At 37.6% G+C, this 18,869-nt stretch overlaps 1 protein-coding gene across 1 annotated transcript; it reads right to left on the bottom strand.

Moving 5' to 3' along the window:
- Positions 1-7,140: 7,140 nt before the first annotated feature.
- On the bottom strand, positions 7,141-10,182 carry LOC120431507 (uncharacterized). The gene is made up of 2 exons (XM_039596608.2): positions 9,765-10,182; positions 7,141-9,676 (listed from the first exon to the last, which is right to left on the bottom strand). Exon 2 carries the CDS (start codon positions 9,634-9,636, stop codon positions 7,165-7,167), a length of 2,472 nt encoding a protein of 823 aa, XP_039452542.1. The 5' UTR covers positions 9,637-9,676; positions 9,765-10,182; the 3' UTR covers positions 7,141-7,164.
- Positions 10,183-18,869: the final 8,687 nt, after the last annotated feature.

The raw sequence follows: 18,869 nt of genomic DNA, 5'->3' as shown, positions 1-18,869 counted from the left end.
CCTTCAATGTTGTATACTTGATTGATGAAAATTTTTAGCTTAAAATTATTTTTGAGCCACTTTGGCGTCATCCATAAAGTACGTACGCTCTTAGGGGGGGAGGCGGGGTTACCGTAGGTGTGACAAGATGTGACGATGGGGGGAGAGGGGGTTTGCGGGACTGTGACGTCACACTAGGTTTTTTTTTATGATTGCATAATATTTATTCGAAATGTACACAATTAAATTAAATCCTCTTTTCTAAAATTGTTTGCTTACTTTTATTCAGAAGTATCACATTATAATTTATTATATAGTCTATTTTTTTTTTATTCAGCTGGAACTTCAATATTTTGCAAATTTTAGCTCGATAAAAATAAATGCTTTGAAAGCAGGGTGTTCATAAGAAAACTGCTATAAATGGTTTGAACTTATTCAAGATTTTTTAATACTTGAATGTTATACCAGGTCTTCTAATTTTTAAAAGATACAAAACTGTTTTTTTATATCGCAATGTTTGTTCTAATAATTAGACAAATTATTTTTTTTCCTATTAAAATTGGCAAAAATACCAAAATTTTGAGAGTTTAAAGAAATTAAAAACGATAAAAAACCCCATATAAAAGGGGAGGGGGGGTCTGGCATAATGTAACGTACTTTTTGAGGGGGGGGTTCAACTTTGTGTGACAAAGTGTGACATAGGGGGGAGGGGGGGTTAATTTTGGCCGATTTTTGCGTGACATACTTTATGGATGACGCCTTTAAAAAAAATGTTTTTTCGACTACTTACCAGGGTGCGGGGCAGAATGGGCCACCTTAGAAAACAAGCCATTTTGTCTAATGTAACGTTGAAGGGAGATAAGAAATGGCTTTAGGGACCTTTCTTACAAAGTTTCCATGAAGTTAGAAAACTTTTATGAAAATAGTCACTTACCAAAACAAACATTTTTGAAAATAGTTTCAATATGTTGAAATAAGACACTATTTTTACAAATAAGCATCAAAACAACTAAAAAATCAACTAATGTTGCATTAAACGTGATTTGTGAAGCTACCAGGAGTGAAATAATCAATTTAGCTCAAATTTCGTAACTTTTGATTGTTTTTATAAGGCAGGAAAAGGGTGGTCCATTCTGCCCCCAAGTGGATTTTAATTTAACACTTCCACCACCAAGCCTCTAAATGATTTGAAGGTTCCGTTGTTGTTTGTTTACCTTCGTAATAGCTCCTGGTAACATTCTAAACATTGAACAAACTTTTTCAAACAATCTAACTTTTCAGAAAGCTTATTTAAGAACCTCGAAATAAACAACATTTGCGTGGTTTTGTCAATCAATTTACATTTTTGCTCATAATTCGAAAAATACAATGAGTTCAAACGTCGTTTTCGGTGTGGTGATGTTGTTTGACGTCCTTTATAAGACCCTTGCCTTACAGTTGGTCTAAATCCATTCTTAAGCCCAAAACCAAAGGTGGCCCATTCAGCCCCCATGGTCCAAAATCCTAAAAATATAGTGTCTTCGGGAAAGTTGTTCAAAATTTAATGAAGGTTCTACATCTGAGAATTGATAATGATTGGACGACTATTGCGCCCTCCACAGGTAAAAAACTGAAACAGTTGCTTTTCTCCATACATTTTGACGATTTTTCCCATACAAACTTCAAGCGATTAGATGGAGCGGTTCCCGTGGACAGAATGAGCTCAAATTTAGAATTTAGCCTAGTGATGGGGCAATCTTTGATTTCAGGGGGCAAATAAAAAAAAAAAACAAAATTAAAAATCTTTAAAAAATGCAAAATTTCAGAAAATAGCTCAATGTCCTATTCTGTGTCAAGCAGCTAATCTGATCTAACTCTTGCGCAGCCATTCTTTCTTAAGCATCCTGGAGAATGTCGGAGTGATCTATTCCAACATCTTTTTTTCTAAACGGCCAGGCCTTTAGAAAAAATAGTCATCGCTACTTTCAAAAGTGTCTAATAGGAAATTTTCTCAGCTTTCCAATGCTTCTAAGAGCGAAATGTTTCATCGGGAAATTTCTGAGATATCTCTATTTAAAGTTTTTTGGTTTTAAATTCCTTTATTATTTATTGGAATTTTTGTACTACCAGTTTAGAAAACTGATCAAATGATGTGTTTCAAGTGTCATTTACTCATCAAAATGTGCAAAAAAAGGCAAAAAACAACTTTGTAGAAGGTTGCAAACCGCTAAACATTTTGAACATATGTTTTGTCTGAGTTTTTGAATATGTGGGATTTATTCAGAAATTTTAATGATAAAACAGTGTAAAAATATATTTATTACCAAGAATTCTTAGATTACTACATATTTTTGGTGTACAAATATCACGTGTCTGCTCTAATTGAGCTTGTTCAACCGAAACTTTTGCAGGTTTGTGATTGTGAATGGTATTATTGAATTTTAATGAATAAATTTGATATTTTCTTAAACAAACATTAACCAGGAACATAAATACAAATATGATTTAAAATCGAAAATGTACAACATATAACTGTTGCAAGCTTCAAAAGTCATATTTTCATGAGTATAAAATAAAGATAAAATTTTGTATAATGTTTACTTTTGAAAATGCACTTAAAAAGTAGCAATAAAACTCGAGTCGTCCAATTCAGAATGCTAAAAACACCGTCACAAACTTTTTTTTTGTTCGAACAATATTATTTATCATTTCAACAAAAAAAATTCAAACAGAAACATCCTTTCCAAACTATTTGAACAAAAATCAGGAAATAAAACATTTTTTTTGCAATTCCGTCGTGAAACTACATACTTTTCCTGTCATTCTTGAACGACGAAAAAGCCTACTTTTCTGTACCAAAAATAACAGAATCGAATAGAAACACTTTTCAAAATAAATGCTGAAAAGTTCTACTTTTCAGCACTCAAATGGGTGCTGAAAAGTTGAACTTTTCTGCACTTGTTTCGAAAAGTAACACTTTTCAACTTTTTTTTTTTGATTTAAACGATTTATTGACAAAATACATGAAAATTTGACATAAAATTTCACTTATTGTGTGTTTTTTGGAATTGCAAAAAATGTTGTATGGAACTCGTTGCAAAACTTGATTTTTTCAGCACTCTTCGTATTTATCCAACTCGGTGAACCTCGTTGGATAAATGTACGACTCGTGCTGAAAAAATCCTCTTTTTGCAACTTGTTGCATAAACTACTATTAAAAAGATGAGATTGAAGATGAGAGTCTTATAAACATCTAAAATATTGCTAATTCCTTGATTATTTAATATAAAAAAAAAACTAAAACAATCATTTTATACAAATGAAAAGTATTTCTTCTAAAGCTTGCAACAGTATTTTGCAGTTCAATTTCGAGTATTTAACATTAACATGTTTTGTATCCATGCAACTGGTTAATGTTTGATTGAGGAAATATGATATAAATTCATAAAAATCTTGAAAAACCTCATCAATCTTAAACCTGACAAAATTCGGTTGTATCAGCTAACTCCAAGCTGGATCAGAGCAGACCGGTGTTATTTGTACACAACAATTATGTTATAATCTAGCCGTTCTTGTAAAAATAATATTTTAATGCGGTTTTATGATTTTAATTTCTTAATAAATCCCACATATTCATAAAATCGGTAAAAACTTCATTTTCAAAATGTTAAGCGGTTTGCAACCTTCTACAAAGTTGTTCCTTGTCTTATTTTGCACATTTCTATGAGTAATTGACACATGAAACACATCATTTGACAAGTTTCCTGGACTGTTATTTAAAAGTTTCCAATAAATGATTAAGGATTTTAAAACAAAAAACTTAAAATATAGATATCTCAGAAATTTCCCGATGAAATATTTCGCTCTTAGAAGCATTGGAAAGCTGAGAAAATTTCCTATAAGACTCATTTGAAAGTAGCGATGACTATTTTTTCTCCTTAAGGTTGCCCAGAAAACACGCCGTGCGTTACGTTATCCGCAAAGATGATTCGTTGAAGTGGATTGAATTTGAACGCGAATGTTCAAACACCAATACATTTCTGAATCTACAGGGGAGGAAGAAACGTGCACAGAAAAAAATATTTCTGTAAATTTACATTATTTATCATGTACCAAAAGGTATCATGATAAATGATGTATATTTACATTAGGTTCATTGGAAATTTACATTAGATTCATTGGAAATTTACATTAGTTTTGAAAATTTACATTAGTTTTCGAATTTACATTACTTTTGGAATTTACATTAGTTCAAATCAACTAATTCTGATTAGCCAATGGGAATGAGAAGCTCGACTTGGATTGCAGTAGGAAAAGGGTGTGGCCTATGTTCTATTTTAAAATGAGTGAAGCGGGCAGCAAAAGGAAATTATGATTTTAAAAAATTGTTTCACAGGTAGGGGACGCTTTCTCGTCGACGGCCAAGTGGAATAACGCTGGACTGGAATCGAACGGACGACGGGTAGAATGTTCGGTGTTACTGCTGCTACCCGCTGCCGACTGAGCCATCTTTGCATTTTATAAACGAGCGGCTAAAGCATCAACTTGTTCAGGGCGAGGCTCAGGCAGTGGGCCAGCGAAGTATGAGAGCGATAGAAAGAGAACCAAATATTACTATTTTTAGTTCGGGTAGTTTTGAAGTCAACGTTTGGCAGAAATACATTGGATATATGATTTACATTGAATAGAAATTTACAGGAAGCCGAACACGGGTAGAAATTCATCAGATTTGAGTTTCCATGCTCAACGTTTCCATTAGATTCATGATTTACATTAGATTTAGATTTACATTAGAGTAATTTCCATGACTTTATACTCTTTACATTATATTTCAACATTACATTGAGTGAGTTTACATAAGAAACAGTAATTACGTGCTGTGTAAATTTACATATTTTTTTTCTGTGTGGGGATCCCCGCTCACATTCCTGTTTGTTGGGAAATTATTCATTGTGAGAAATAAGACTTTTTGGTGCTCCGGAATCCTCTGGGATGAAACACTGTATTTCCACAAGTGCCCTGGACACTTTTTTTAGGTTCTACGCCGACTCGATTTGAAGGTTAGAAAAATAAGCTATAAGGATTTAGGAATCATGACCATTTAATTCCATATATCGATGTTCGCAGGGCTGCGGAGTCGGGTCATATTTCAAACGACTCCAACTCCGACTCCGACTCCGGCTTTCTCAGATTAGCCGACTCCGACTCCGACTCCGACTCCGGCTCCGGCTTTCAACAAATGGTTGGCTCCGACTCCGGCCTACCAACTCTAGCCGACTCCGACTCCAGCTTTCAACAAATGGTTGGCTCCGACTCCGACTCCACATATTTTTAAATGTTTCAAAAGTTATTTAACTATTATTAGTTAATTATTTTTAAAATATTGATAAGTAGGATTATTTAAATACTCTCTAAGCGTCATGTTTTTCTCAAGAAAAATAAGTTAAGTAAAAGTAAAGTAAAGTTAATAAACGGAAAAAAAGTTTCTAAGTTACAAGTTTTATACGTTATGGAAACAGAAATCAAAACATATCTTCAGTTTTAGAGGCATTTTGAGAAAAAAAAATTTGTAAGTAAATTTGGATTTATTTGCTTAACCTCAAATTTGAAAATATTTTTTTCAAAGCTAATTAATTTAAATATTAAATTGTTATTTTTGAATGAATAATTAAAAAACCCTGGCCTTAATGATCTATTGTACATTAAAATTCAATTTGCTCACTTTCAGGCTGACATTTGTAAGAAGCACAGTGACAGGCACCTTGTTTTTAAATGACAATTTTAAACGAGACATTTTTTTTTTGTTTTTTTGGACATCACGCCATGGCTGAAGGAGATTATTAATGCAAATCAATGTATCTAAAGCATTTCTTCGTGGAAAGGACGCTTAAGATGTCCTTTTCAAATATCTGTGACATGGAAATTATTTTCCCCTGGAAATTTTTGATTTATTTCAATTTTAAAATTTTATATAATTTAAAAAGGAAGCGCACGATACTTCGTGAATCTTCACTTAAAACGAAGCTTTATGAATGATCTTGCGCCTCCATCGAAATATATGAAAAAAACTTAAAATTTAATAAAAAACAAATATCCACAAGTAAAATATTTTCTAAATTACAAATATTTCATTTATTTAAGGTACATATCAATGCAATAATTATCACCTTCCGTCATATTGGCGTGGGACAAACAGTATGAGAAAATTCGTACCAGTTGATATTATTTTGATTTTGTTTTTTTAATAATATTTGAAAAATAAATTAAAATCCTATATTTTGTTCTACACATTTTTTATTAGTTCATTTTTGTACTGAATTCTTGAGATTTGTTCAACGATAATTTGCAACGATATCAAAATAGTTTACCTAAAATCAACAACAACATCAACAATCAATGATTATTTCAAAATTTGTTGCAATTTGTTTTGCTTTTTTTTGTTAGTTTCAATTATTTTAAATGCAACACTTTGATTTTCTTGTACTCAGTTATAAACAAAATGCGCATGTTGAGTTCCAAGTAAGAGATTGTTATTATCGTTGATTATTTGTTACAAAAGTTAAACTGTCAGTGACTTTTTTCGATTTGCAAAAACAGTGATTACTATTTTTAATCTTTTTATGTACCTCGTAATTTTTTCCTCAAAAATGATTTAACTTAAAACTTCCAAGACATATGCTATCGGGGTAAAAGATGACTGTGTGTGTACTTTTTTCAGAAATAACTGGATGAAATTTGGTCAAATTTGAATTGAAAAGGCACATAAATATAGACAAAAGGAAGCATTCAAGAATTGATAAATCAATTAAAAATATAAGATGTTTGGTAGATTAAGCTGTTCTAAAGGAAATACTGAACAATTAAAAAACATATTTTTTGTTAAATTTAAGATAGCTCCGGCTCTGACTCCGACTCCGGGTTATCAGAAATCTTCGGCTCCGACTCCGACTCCAGCTCTTAAAATTTAGCCGACTTCGGCTCCGACTCCGACTCCAGCTGTTCGAGTTTTGACGACTCCGACTCCGACTCCGACTCCAGGTCCCCAAAAAGACCCGACTCCACCGACTCCGGCTCCGACTCCGACTCCGACTCCACAGCCCTGGATGTTCGAATAGCATTTCCGTTGAAAAATATTCTGTTTGGTATAGTTTCGGACTAACAAAAATGCCCAAATGATGAAATTTTTACAAAACACGTAACTTTATTTCATCTTATTTCACCCTGACTCAACACTTCGCCTTCGTCGGACATCGATGCTCCGCCTTTAACGAACGCACTAGCTTCCGAAGACGAAGTATCACTGCTTCCACGAGCTCGGTAATTCAGTTGCATCTCCGAAGATGATGAACCGACAAGGTCGCCCCTTTTGACACATCCCAAACTGCTTCCACTGCTCGTTACCGACTCCTCATCGCTGCTACTCGATCTACGCGCTACGCCGTACCAGGAACCCACCGAACCAGGCGAGTGCGACCTCGACAGTTCCAGCTCCGGCACCGTTATCTCTCCGCTGCTGATCCTGCTCACCGAGCGGCTGTACGACTGCAAGAATCTCCGCGCAGCTCGTTCCGCGTAAACCGCCGAACCGGCTCCACTCGTCTTGAACGATCGGCTCCGGCCGTCCTCGCAGATCTTCCGGATCGTTTTAGCATACCGCGGACTCTGCTGCAGCACAACCCGTTGGAAGTTTTTCGTGTCGAACGCGGGCTCCGCCGCGGGACTGCTTGCCGGCTGGCAGCCGAAGCAGGTACAGCCTTCTCCGAGATGCCAATTGGATGCCGCGGGAGAGCTCAAGTTCTGTCGGTAGCGCTCTTTCAGTCCTTCGATCTGCTTGAGGTTCTGCTCGCAGTTACGGGTGATGCGGGTGATGTTCTGCGTCTCTCCGGCGATCACCTCCATGTTCTGCTTCAGCACGTCCAGATTTTCCGTCAGCTGATGGCCGAGCTTCATGTTGTCGGACTGCACCGCGATGGCGGACCTCCAGATGCGGAGATTCTCCAGGAACTTGGACGAGGCGGGGGCTTCCATCTGGGAGGATACGGGATCAACGTCTCGGACGGAGGACGCCGGTGAAGGAGTTTTGGGTGGTGAATTAAATCGGCATGGGGGCGATGGAACTTGCAGCTGGACGGATTTGGCTGGACTTACCAACCGTGGAACGCTGGAGAGTTCGTTGAAAGATGCTTCAATGTTTGGAACCTTTTTCGGACTGGGATCACACTTGAAGGGCAACAGGTTTAGATCGTCCTCTGGGGAGCTGTCGCTTGAGTCGGACTCCAGGACGAACTTTTGGTCACTGTCGGAACTGCTTGGATCGCTATCGGTTGATTGCAGGAACAGGTTCGGCTGTGCAGTTACCTTGCACTTTTTCAGATCCAAAAATGGTTGCAAGTATCGGTTTGTGGAAGATGCTTTGTTTGTTGAAGTTCCTTTCATAGTTGATTTGGGAGCAGATTTCGGTACTCTAAACGACAGAGTTAGCTGGGGTTGTTCAGCAGGTTTCTCTGGTTCTTTTGGACTAGTATGAACTTCTAGGTTACCCTTCTGGTCAATAGTGGAAGCGACTGGATCTTCCGACAATCCATACCTGATTTCCAGGTATTTCATGTTGCTTGGACATGGATCACCTTCCTGTTTCTTGTCTAGAATGTTGATCCTGCAAGCTTCTTGTACCTTGAGGTTCGCTTTCCAATCTCCTTTGATGCAAATCGTCGGAATCACGTGCTTCGTGATGGCTGGCGTTTTGGGAACCTCAGGTTCTTCTACCACTACCGGTTCTGGTGTTACACTTGCAGCCTTCTGTTCATCTGGTTGAGTCTGAGCAATCGGTTCAACATCCGGAACTTCTTCAGAAACTAATTCTTGCGTCAGATGAACCACTTTGAGCTCCTTCTTCTCAGCCGTAGCAGGCAGTTCCGCCTGCTTCGCCAGCAAATCACTCTTCTTGAGTCTTCTCGGAAAGATGCTTCGTTCGGAACTTTCGTATCCAAGTTCGGGATGCTGCTGCTCCCAAACTTGCTCCGGGTTCAATTTACTGCTGTAGAATCGGTAGATTCTTCCGGACGACTGTGGCGTCACCGGTTTCTTGATCACCGGCGGCGTCTTCGTAACGTTGGTCGTTGCCGTCGATACCACGCTGTTCTGCTGCTTGGCCGTCTTCTGCTTGATGAAGTTAACGTTGACGCCGACATTCCGAACCGTTTTCGCCTGACTTGGCGGCCTCTGGTTGTTCAGCGTCCCGGGAGATTCATCCAATAGTTTCTTCCTGCCACCCGTCGGCGGAATCTTCTTCACTATCCTAATAGCAGTGGCGCGATTCGTGGCGGCCGCTTCCTTCTGTCCACCACTCGTCGCCCACTTTGGCGGAGTGTTCAGCTTCTTGTTGCACTTCTTCTCACTTCGCACACACTGCACCGCGTGCTCTTGAACATCCCTAAACCCAACCGCCGGAAGCAGTTCGTTTCTCGTCTGCTCGACGAACTTTTTCGAGTACTGTATCAACTCCTCGACGTCTTCGTCCCGCAGAAAGTCACCCCGCAGATGATCATCACACTTCCTAACGATCTTACAGTCCAACGGTTCCAGATTTGCACCCTCAACCGGAACGTAGCTAAGTCGATCGATCTCGTCGTAAATCTCCTTGAACGCCGCATCCAAGTAGTCGTTGTTCTGCTCCATCGTGACACAAATAACACGTGCTTGCACGACCGATGCTCACCTAAGTTTGAATCAGTTTGAAAGTGGCAAAAATTTTCACGGGTGCAACGTGGAGAATGAAAAAAAACAAGGAGCAGCTGCGAGCTTACCTAGGGCGCAGGGACTATGACAGCATGTTTTCACGGTCAGCTGCGTCCGGGTTCCTGGGGTTGGTTGCGCAGTCGGTGGGGTGTGTTTACCGTTTCACGATTATTTATGGTTAATAATGTTTACCGGTGGGGTGTCATGGCAACGTGTACCTTTTTGGAGTGCACGTGTGAAATGCAAACTTGAAACTAAACAAATTTAAGGTTTTTCAAAATATAAATTTTGCATATAGCATAGCATTGGTGTCTACCCGTAGATGCTACTTCGTTATTGACCAGGACCTCCAAAAATTGCTCCGTGGACCACAGATGAAAAGTAGGAACCAATCATCACCCCTTCGCAATTTTCAAAGGTCCCTATCATGCTGATCAATACCGACGCCGGCCACGACCAGTGGTAAGACACGGGTTAGTGGATGGGAATGTTAGTCCGATACTTGAGTGAAGACCGCTAAATCGGCTGCGCTTCGACAAAGTATCACGTGAGTTTTGGGGGGTTAGTAAGATGGGTATGAGGTCAGGATTCACTGTGGTAGGTGATGCGATCATAAACAATTTGTTTACCGGCTGCGGAAAGATACATTTTTGATTATTTAAAAGTTTTTTTTTAATCAAACGCGTGCCAACCGACCAGTAGTGCTATGATATGAACTTATTAGTATATTGTTACTGTTTGTACAATTTAGATAACGCGAGAAAATTAAAAAAAAATAAATAAAAGACGCTTTACTCTTCATAAAATGGATTGTTTGATGAGTTGATACTGAATCTGCTAGTTGGAATAAATTATTACGATCAACGAAATCAGACGAAAAGAAAACAGGTCACCGCGAAAACGAATGTGATGAAATTAAAACAATAAATGAAACAAACTAAACCGGCGGCGTGCCTTCCGATCAACAATGATAAAAGAAGGACTTTTGGAAAATAAAATATCAAATAAAAGGCTCCGAAAAACGCGATGCAGAGTAACCACCGAGGTCCCACAATCTCACAATCGAATCGTAACAGCAATACAACGAAAATTGAAGAGATGGAAATGCAAAAAACGAGTCTGGGCGTCCCCGTGGCCTACGCACTAAATTTCTATCCTAAATGTCAGCATGTCTTTCGATAAACGATTCTATAGAAATGACTTTTTCACCGTGAAAATTTAGCGCATTATTTGAAAAATAATGCACTACTTATTCGACGTCATGCCTTCTGATCAACGGTGATATAGGAAGGGCTTATTTTTCATCGAAAAAAGAAACACTAAAAATCTTTTGATAACTCTGTCATTTTCCGTTAGGCTGTTGCAAATATTTGTTTGTCCCTCGACTCTGACCAAAGTCGAAGGGAGGGGGGGGGGGGCATTTTACACCTGTCCAGTTGTTTTGCAATCATTAGTTTCCAAATATATTGAAAAAAAATTATTTTGACAAAGAACTTTGTCCTAAGGGCTCTATTCTGGTGAGGTGTCAATCCAGAAAAACGAAAAATGTCGCGCGTTACGAAAATGTTGCATGCTTGGTACTGGGGAAGGGGTCTGCAGCGCAACAAGGCACTGTTGCGTGGAATTTTCCACACAGTTGCAACAAAAAGCGAATTATGAAGTTTGGGATAACAGGCACAAAGAGGCGGGGCATCCGTCACCATTCTGAGCCAATATAACCCCGCATAGAGGGTGACGAGCGGGAATTCCCGGGAAATCGACCATTTTTGGACCTCTCGATTCCCGGGAAATTTGGTCGAGAGACCCGGGACATTTTATACTTATGGGTAATTCTCTACCAACTCACACGAAATCGGGAAAAGTTGCCCCGACCCCTCTTCGATTTGCGTGAAACTTTGTCCTAAGGGGTAACTTTTGTCCCTGATCACGAATTCGAGGTCCGTTTTTTGATATCTCGTGACGGAGGGGCGGTACGACCCCTTCCGTTTTTGAACATGCGAAAAAAGAGGTGTTTTTCAATAATTTGCACCCTGAAACGGTGATGAGATAGAAATGTGGTGTCAAGGGGACTTTTATTGAAAATTAGACCCCCAATTTGAAAGCGTACTCAGAATTCCGAAAAAACGTATTTTTCATCGAAAAAAACACAAAAAAAGTTTTAAAAATTCTCCCATTTTTCGTTACTCGACTGTAACAAAATTTGGAACATGTCATTTTATGGGAAATTTAATGTACTTTTCGAATCTACATTGTCATTACATCTCTCTACATTTTTTCATTTAGAACAAAAATTTTCATTTTAAAATTTCGTGTTTTTTCTAACTTTGCAGGGTTATATTTTAGAGTGTAGCAATTTTCTACGAAGACAATTACAAAAAAATAATATATAGACATAAGAGGTTTGCTTATAAACATCACGAGTTATTGCGATTCTACGAAAAAAAGTTTTGAAAAAGTTGGTCGTCGTCGATCATGGCCGTTCATCGCCACCCGCGACAGACACGGACGATGAAACAAAGAGAATCGCAAAAAGTAACTTTTTCAAAACTTTTTTTCGTAAAATCGCTCGTGATACGCTCGTAACTCGTGATGTTTATAAGCAAACCTCTTATGTCTCTATATATTTTTTTTGTAATTGTCTGCTCTACAACTTTGTAGAAAATTGCTACACTCTAAAATATAACCCTGCAAAGTTAGAAAAAACACGAAATTTTAAAATGAAAAATTTTGTTCTAAATGAAAAAATGACCCTTCTGGGTCAATGTAGATTCGAAAAGTACATTATATTTTCCATAAAATGACATGTTCCAAATTTACAGTCGAGTAATGGAAAATGGGAGAATTTTTAAAACTTTTTCAGTGTTTTTTTCGATGAAAAATACGTTTTTTCGGAATTCTGAGTACGTCATCAAATCAATTTTACATAAAAGTCTCTTTGACACCAAATTTATATCTCATCACCGTTTCAGGCTGCAAATTATTGAAAAACACCTCTTTTTTCGCATGTTCAAAAATGGAAGGGGTTGTACCGCTCTGGCAAAACTCTGGCAATTTGTAAAAATTGCCTCAATCTTTGTTAAGGTCCCGCCAATTGTGAACATTCGGGTTTTCCTGAAAAATGTAAATATTTCTTCAATGAATATTTTTAGTTGACCTTAAACAAGAAAAAAAAACAATTTCAAAATGTTGTTTTGAGCTGTTATGTATCATATTGCAACATCCCGATACTGGGAAATTATATATTTGCTATTTTTTACAACAACTTTTGAAAAGTCACTGTGTACAAATTAAGACTCGTAAACACTTTAAACTACAATTCCTAGTCCCAAAAATCTAAAAAAAATGATCTTGTATTTGCAAATTCAGAAAAAAAATCTAAAGGTTGAAATAATTCCTTGAAATAATGAGGCTACTTAAACTAAAGTTTCTTTTCATAAGTATGAATTAATTGTAACCGAATTCATTGAAAAGAAATAAATTTATGACTTTTCCTTTTTAAATTATTGGCACTACTGGCATAGTTAAAAAAACACCCGGGTCCCGGGAATTCACGGGAAATGGCCAAACTCTCGATTCCCGGGAAATTCAAAATCTCGAGAATCGTCACCCTCTAACCCCGCTCGATCTTGGCTCGATCAGCCCACGGAAATCATTCTATCGCTGGACGCCGAGGAGTAAACATCAACCTGGACCTGGAAGCAGATGGCCTGGAGGCCCAGAAGCAGTTGGCCGAAAAGCAGCTGGCCTGGAGCAAGGAGCAGCCCAAGCGGAGGCAGGCCAGCCGGAATTATTGAGAGCCACCGGAATATTCTGGCCACAAGACCCGGAGTGGCCAGATCCCTCAGGGGTATTCCGTTGGAAGGCCATACGAGACTGGCCAATCTGGGTATCAAAATTCATGGTTTTCAATACTGGTAATGAAAATGGCCATTTTGACAGTATTTGCCACAACTTGGAGTGGCCGGTGCCCTAAAGGAAAGTTTTTCCCGGAAGACATTTACTGAACCAACGAGTTTTGGCAATATGGGTATTACACCTCATGGTTTTCAATATTGGCCATTTCGAAAAAAGTTGGCCACAATCTGGAGAGGCCGCTACCTCACGATTGTTCCGATTAGGGGACAAAGATTGAACCATACAGATATCATGGTTTTTGATACGGAGCATTAAGAGAAATTGAGCGAATATATAAACCCAATTATGTTTTGATTTTATCTGACGCATAATTCAACAAAAAGGCTTAATTTTAAAAGCTTTTCTGCTAAGTTCTTTGTCATACTGGTCATGTGTAACATAACCACCTGCACCTTTTTTTGCAAAAAAAAAGTTTTTGCGGTGCCTTACATTGGAATTTCATAAAAATTCTAAATACTTTTAATCCAGCCCAAATATGCTAAATATGATTATAAATCTGGAGTTTTTTTGAAAAGGTCCAATAAACCAAATTTCCAGTTTTTGCTTTTTGGGTGTTTTTGAAACCGCCTTGAGTCAGGGGTGTTAAAAAACACCCAAAAAGCAAAAATTCAAAATTTGGTTTATTGGACCTTTTTAAAAAAAAATGTTTTAGATTGTTATAAGTTGATTTTACTTTTATTTTCATTAAAATTTAAAAAATATATTTTTTTGCCCCCAGATTTTTCGTAATAATTTTGAAAATTGATAAACTTTTGCAACTCGACTGTAAAACATTTTGGAACATGTCATTTTGAGGGAAATTTAATGTACAGTCATCCCTCATATTCGGAACAGTTTACAGATCGGCCAATGTTCAACAAATCATGAAAAATCGATAATTGAACATAATGATTTGCTTTTACCTTCATTTGAAAGCTTTTCTTGCGATCTTTCGATTGATGTATAGACCGGCTGTATATTTTTACGTTTTATATCAAGTTTTTAATGAAAAACATTGACCCTGGAAATCCACAAATTCGGAACACTTTTTTCTTACGATGTAAACAAACTTTTTTTTCTCTCCAGGAGAACATATTTTTTACAAAACACACTCTGAAACCAATAAAACTCAAGCTTAGTGATGTTTTAAACATGGTCTGATAACTTTTTTGTGAAAATATCAATTAAATTCAGGTGTTCCACAATTGTGGGAGGCACAATAACATCCCACAATTATGGAACAGGCAATTTGGAGGCAGTGTTTTGCAGCGCTGAATAAAATAGTCTCGAAATGCAGTTTTTTGTTCAAAATGAACTACTTTTGCTAGTGAAATAGCAAGAGAATGTCCAAATAAAGGTCCTAAAAATAGCAGGGACGACAGAAAAGTTGCATTTTGCATCCAATTGTCAAATTACCACAAAAGTGTTCCGAATTTGTGGGTGTTCCGAATATGTGGGATGACTGTACTTTTCGAATCTACATCAACCCAGAAGTTTTACAAAGTTGTAGAACAGACAAATACAAAAAAAAAATGGATGAGTGTGGTATTTCGGATTGTTGCTAAAAATGCTCGATTCAAATCAAATGTTTTAGTATATTCCAATGCTTTTTTCTTCAAATGTTTTATTTATGTACAAACTTGTTCTTTTTAGTGGCTTACAAATTACCAATTGATAGAAACTACTGATTTTTTCCTCTCTCATGTTTGATGAATTAACTCTTCAAGTTATTTTTGCGTGTTTTGTTCTCTATGGACAGTACCTTTATTCCTGTCCAACAATTGTCCGCGAATAATGCGTTAGTAAAATGTTTTGGTTTTCCTCCTTTCAATGTTGATATTATTTTGTTCATAATTTTTCATGGTAGATTTTTCTTTTTTGGATGTGTTGATTTACTATTTACGTTATGTTAGTTGGCGGATTGTTCGGCTATATCGTTTATTTCCTCTTTTTGCTGCCAGATGTGTATCCTAATGATTCTAATGGTACTTTCAAACCAAATGTATGTTTCAGGATTGAGATCGCTCTCCGTGAACACCCTGTTCACGCGTCCAATAGTAGTTGGGTTGTTTTTCTTTAATGATAGATGTTCAACTTGATCAGTTAGTCAATGTTTTTTCTTCTTCACATATGTACAAATATGGCGAGTGTTGTGTTCCAATGTGGGACTGGTTTGCCCATGTCAGCGAATGCCTTAATCAAGTGAAAACCAAAGGATGAAAGTAGGTTTGCGTTTTTTCTTCTGTTTAGCGCGAAAAACTAATTGATTGTGACTCTTTTTTTTCGGTGAGCACTTTTTAAGTGACTCAATTTGGATTTGATTTTTGTTGGCGATTTATACTCGCTGAAATTTCTTGATTTGTTTTAGTTTTTTTTAGAGAAATCAGAATTTAAACCATGGAACGCCATTTGGATTGCTCGCTCTAAACGTTGATCTCTATGATGGAACATAAATGCGAACGAAAGAAAGATTAAACTTTGACTTGATTAAAATTAATAAGGCTCTCAGCACACTTATAAGTAGACTCCCAACCGTGGGAGTCATCGGAAAATTGTAACATGCTATATCCTACTCACCATCGATTCCCGGGATCAAATCCCGTATGCGTGGTTTTGCATTTTATAAAGAACTATATTTCCAGTAGAGTTATTGCGCTTGAATTACTTCTAACGAGTTCTCTCCCGTAATGCTGAAGGTACTATAGCCTCGTTCGGAACAGAAACCTAACATAGTATGTGTACTATAATATCCTCCTATAATATTCCGTGGGAAATTATCCGATTCTTCCGCGCCGCAATGAATGAACGATTAACAATTGAAGCTAATATGGCTGAACTGTGGGACGTTGTTACATACTACAATTGATTTCTTCTGGCTTCTGGGGTAATATAACTGCACTAATCTATCGTGGATTTCTTCTAAAGGGGTCCGAATCGAATCGAGTTTTGGCCAATCCATCACTAGCTAGTTCTACTCATAGTTTGCTTCGCGAAATGTGGTCTATTCTAGAGTTCTCTTTTCCAAATGTTTAGGGGTGATTTTACGCCCTAGTTGAATGATACGAGTCGGGGTTTTTATGCGTTTAAGGTACGAGTTTGATTGGTTTTGCAGAAATAGAATGAGGAAATTCAACAAAATATAGAAAGCCAAACGGACATCGTTGAAGGTGGTTGAAGCAGAAATTCGCCTGAAGGTAGTCAATGTTAAAGCCGATTGCAACAGCGATGGCACGGTTTTGTGTACTGTTGAATTCCAGACAATTTTTTTCAAATACAATCAGTTCTCGCCGCGAGTATCGAGCTGCCGAGAGAAACTTACCGATAGCCCGTGCTCTCCTCCGCTCGCGAACGGGATAGCTCGCGAGCCAGAATTGCCCGTTCGCGAGAAGTTGAACGTGTTAGAAACACGTTCTTACACCTCTAACTTACACGAAAACAAACACGAAACACGAACTTACACCTCTATACCATCGCTTGGTTCGCATTCATAAGCCTGATAAACAAATTCCTAGCTCTGAACGAACGGCTAGCACGAGGCGCTCGCGAGCGCTCGCGGCGAGAGCGAGAACGCCAACGAACATGCGAGCGTGAGCGAGAAGAGAAAAGTACTACAAGTTCTCTCCCTCGCTCGCGATCGAGAAATGCTTTCCTTCTTATCGCTCGAATTCCAACACTGGTATGGAGAATTAGGGCGGTTCGTCGCTGTTGCATACAATCCAAAAATTGCATGCAAATTGTAGAAGTAGCGAACCGCACTAATTTTCCATAGAAACTTTGGAGAAAAATCATTCGGCCCTGACTTAATATTTTTGAAAAAATCAAAGTGCACATATTTCTGGGGACTCCAAAGTTTATGCTTCCCCTCGAGTTGAGGCTGCGCAGCAATTTGCCGTTTTTATTTAACTAAAATGGCTGTATCTTGGCACTGAAGTGACAAAAAAAGATTATTAAAAAAAAATGTTACCTACAAGATGATGGCATTGGTTTTGGCGTCAATTTTTTTTTAAATGGATTTTTGAGATAAATTCGTAAAAAATTACAGGATTTTTTTTTCATTTTTCTAACTAGCATGCTGCCAATGAAAAATGTCGAATTCTTGGATCAATTTGAATCGAATTCAAAGGTTTCCGCCACATCGCCTTTTTTGGGACACGCTAGTGTGTAGGTATGTGGAGAAAAAATTGTCACTCGATTATCTCCTAACTGGCTGAATGGATTTTGACCGTTTTGGGCTCATTCGATCCGTCTTGGGTTCCCATAAGTATTAAACAACAGCAAGTTTAGTAAAGTACTTCAAAAGTTATGCTTAAATAGTAGTTTATGCAACAAGTTGTAAAAAGAAGATTTTTTCAGCAAAAGTTGTACATTTATCCAACGAGGTTTACCGAGTTGGATAAATACGACGAGTGCTGAAAAAATCAAGTTTTGCAACGATTTGCTTACAACATTCTTTTGCAATCCCGGAAAAAGTTTCTTTAATGGAATTTTATATCAAACATTCATGTGTTTAGTAAATTCATTGTTCAAAACAAAAAAATATTGAAAAATGTTACTTTTCGATACTGAAAAGTAGAAATTTTCAGCATAGGTGTTGAAAGGTATTAATTTTCCATTATGTTATTTTTGGTAGGGAAAAGTAGGCCGTTTCGTTTCTCCAGAAGGACAGGAAAAGTTGACAGTTTCACAGTGGTATTGCAAAAAAAAAAAAACCATTTTGCCTACACAGAAAAAAAAATGATGGTAATATTCATCAGGAAATGGTGACAGATTTTGTGGCAAAATAAATGATAAATTTTACCCCAGAAAATGATGAATTTTCATCAGTTTTTGATGAATATTCATCAGGTTCACATTTTTACACATTTTTTATGTAATATTACTCAAAAAAAGAGGTAATATTCAACCTACCAAATTTTCAACATTCCAAAATTCAACTTTTTTTTTGTGTATGTTTCGGAAGATTTTAAAAGGGTGGTTTTTGTAGAAATCCGTCTTATCAGGGCTGTGGAGTCGGAGTCGGAGTCGGAGCCGGAGTCGGTGGAGTCGGGTCTTTTTGGGGACCTGGAGTCGGAGTCGGAGTCGGAGTCGTCAAAACTCGAACAGCTGGAGTCGGAGCCGGAGTCGGAGTCGGCTAAATTTTATGAGCTGGAGTCGGAGTCGGAGTCGGAGCCGAAAATTTCTGATAACCTGGAGTCGGAGTCGGAGTCGGAGTCGGAGTTATTTATAATTCAACAACAATTATGTTTTTTTTTATTGTTCACAAAACTTCTTATTTTTTA

The sequence above is a fragment of the Culex pipiens genome, chromosome 3 (assembly GCF_016801865.2).
Source record: "Culex pipiens pallens isolate TS chromosome 3, TS_CPP_V2, whole genome shotgun sequence".
NCBI lineage: Eukaryota > Metazoa > Arthropoda > Insecta > Diptera > Culicidae > Culex > Culex pipiens.
Note: the sequence above shows the minus strand (reverse complement) of the source record. Positions and strands in the feature narration are given on the sequence as shown.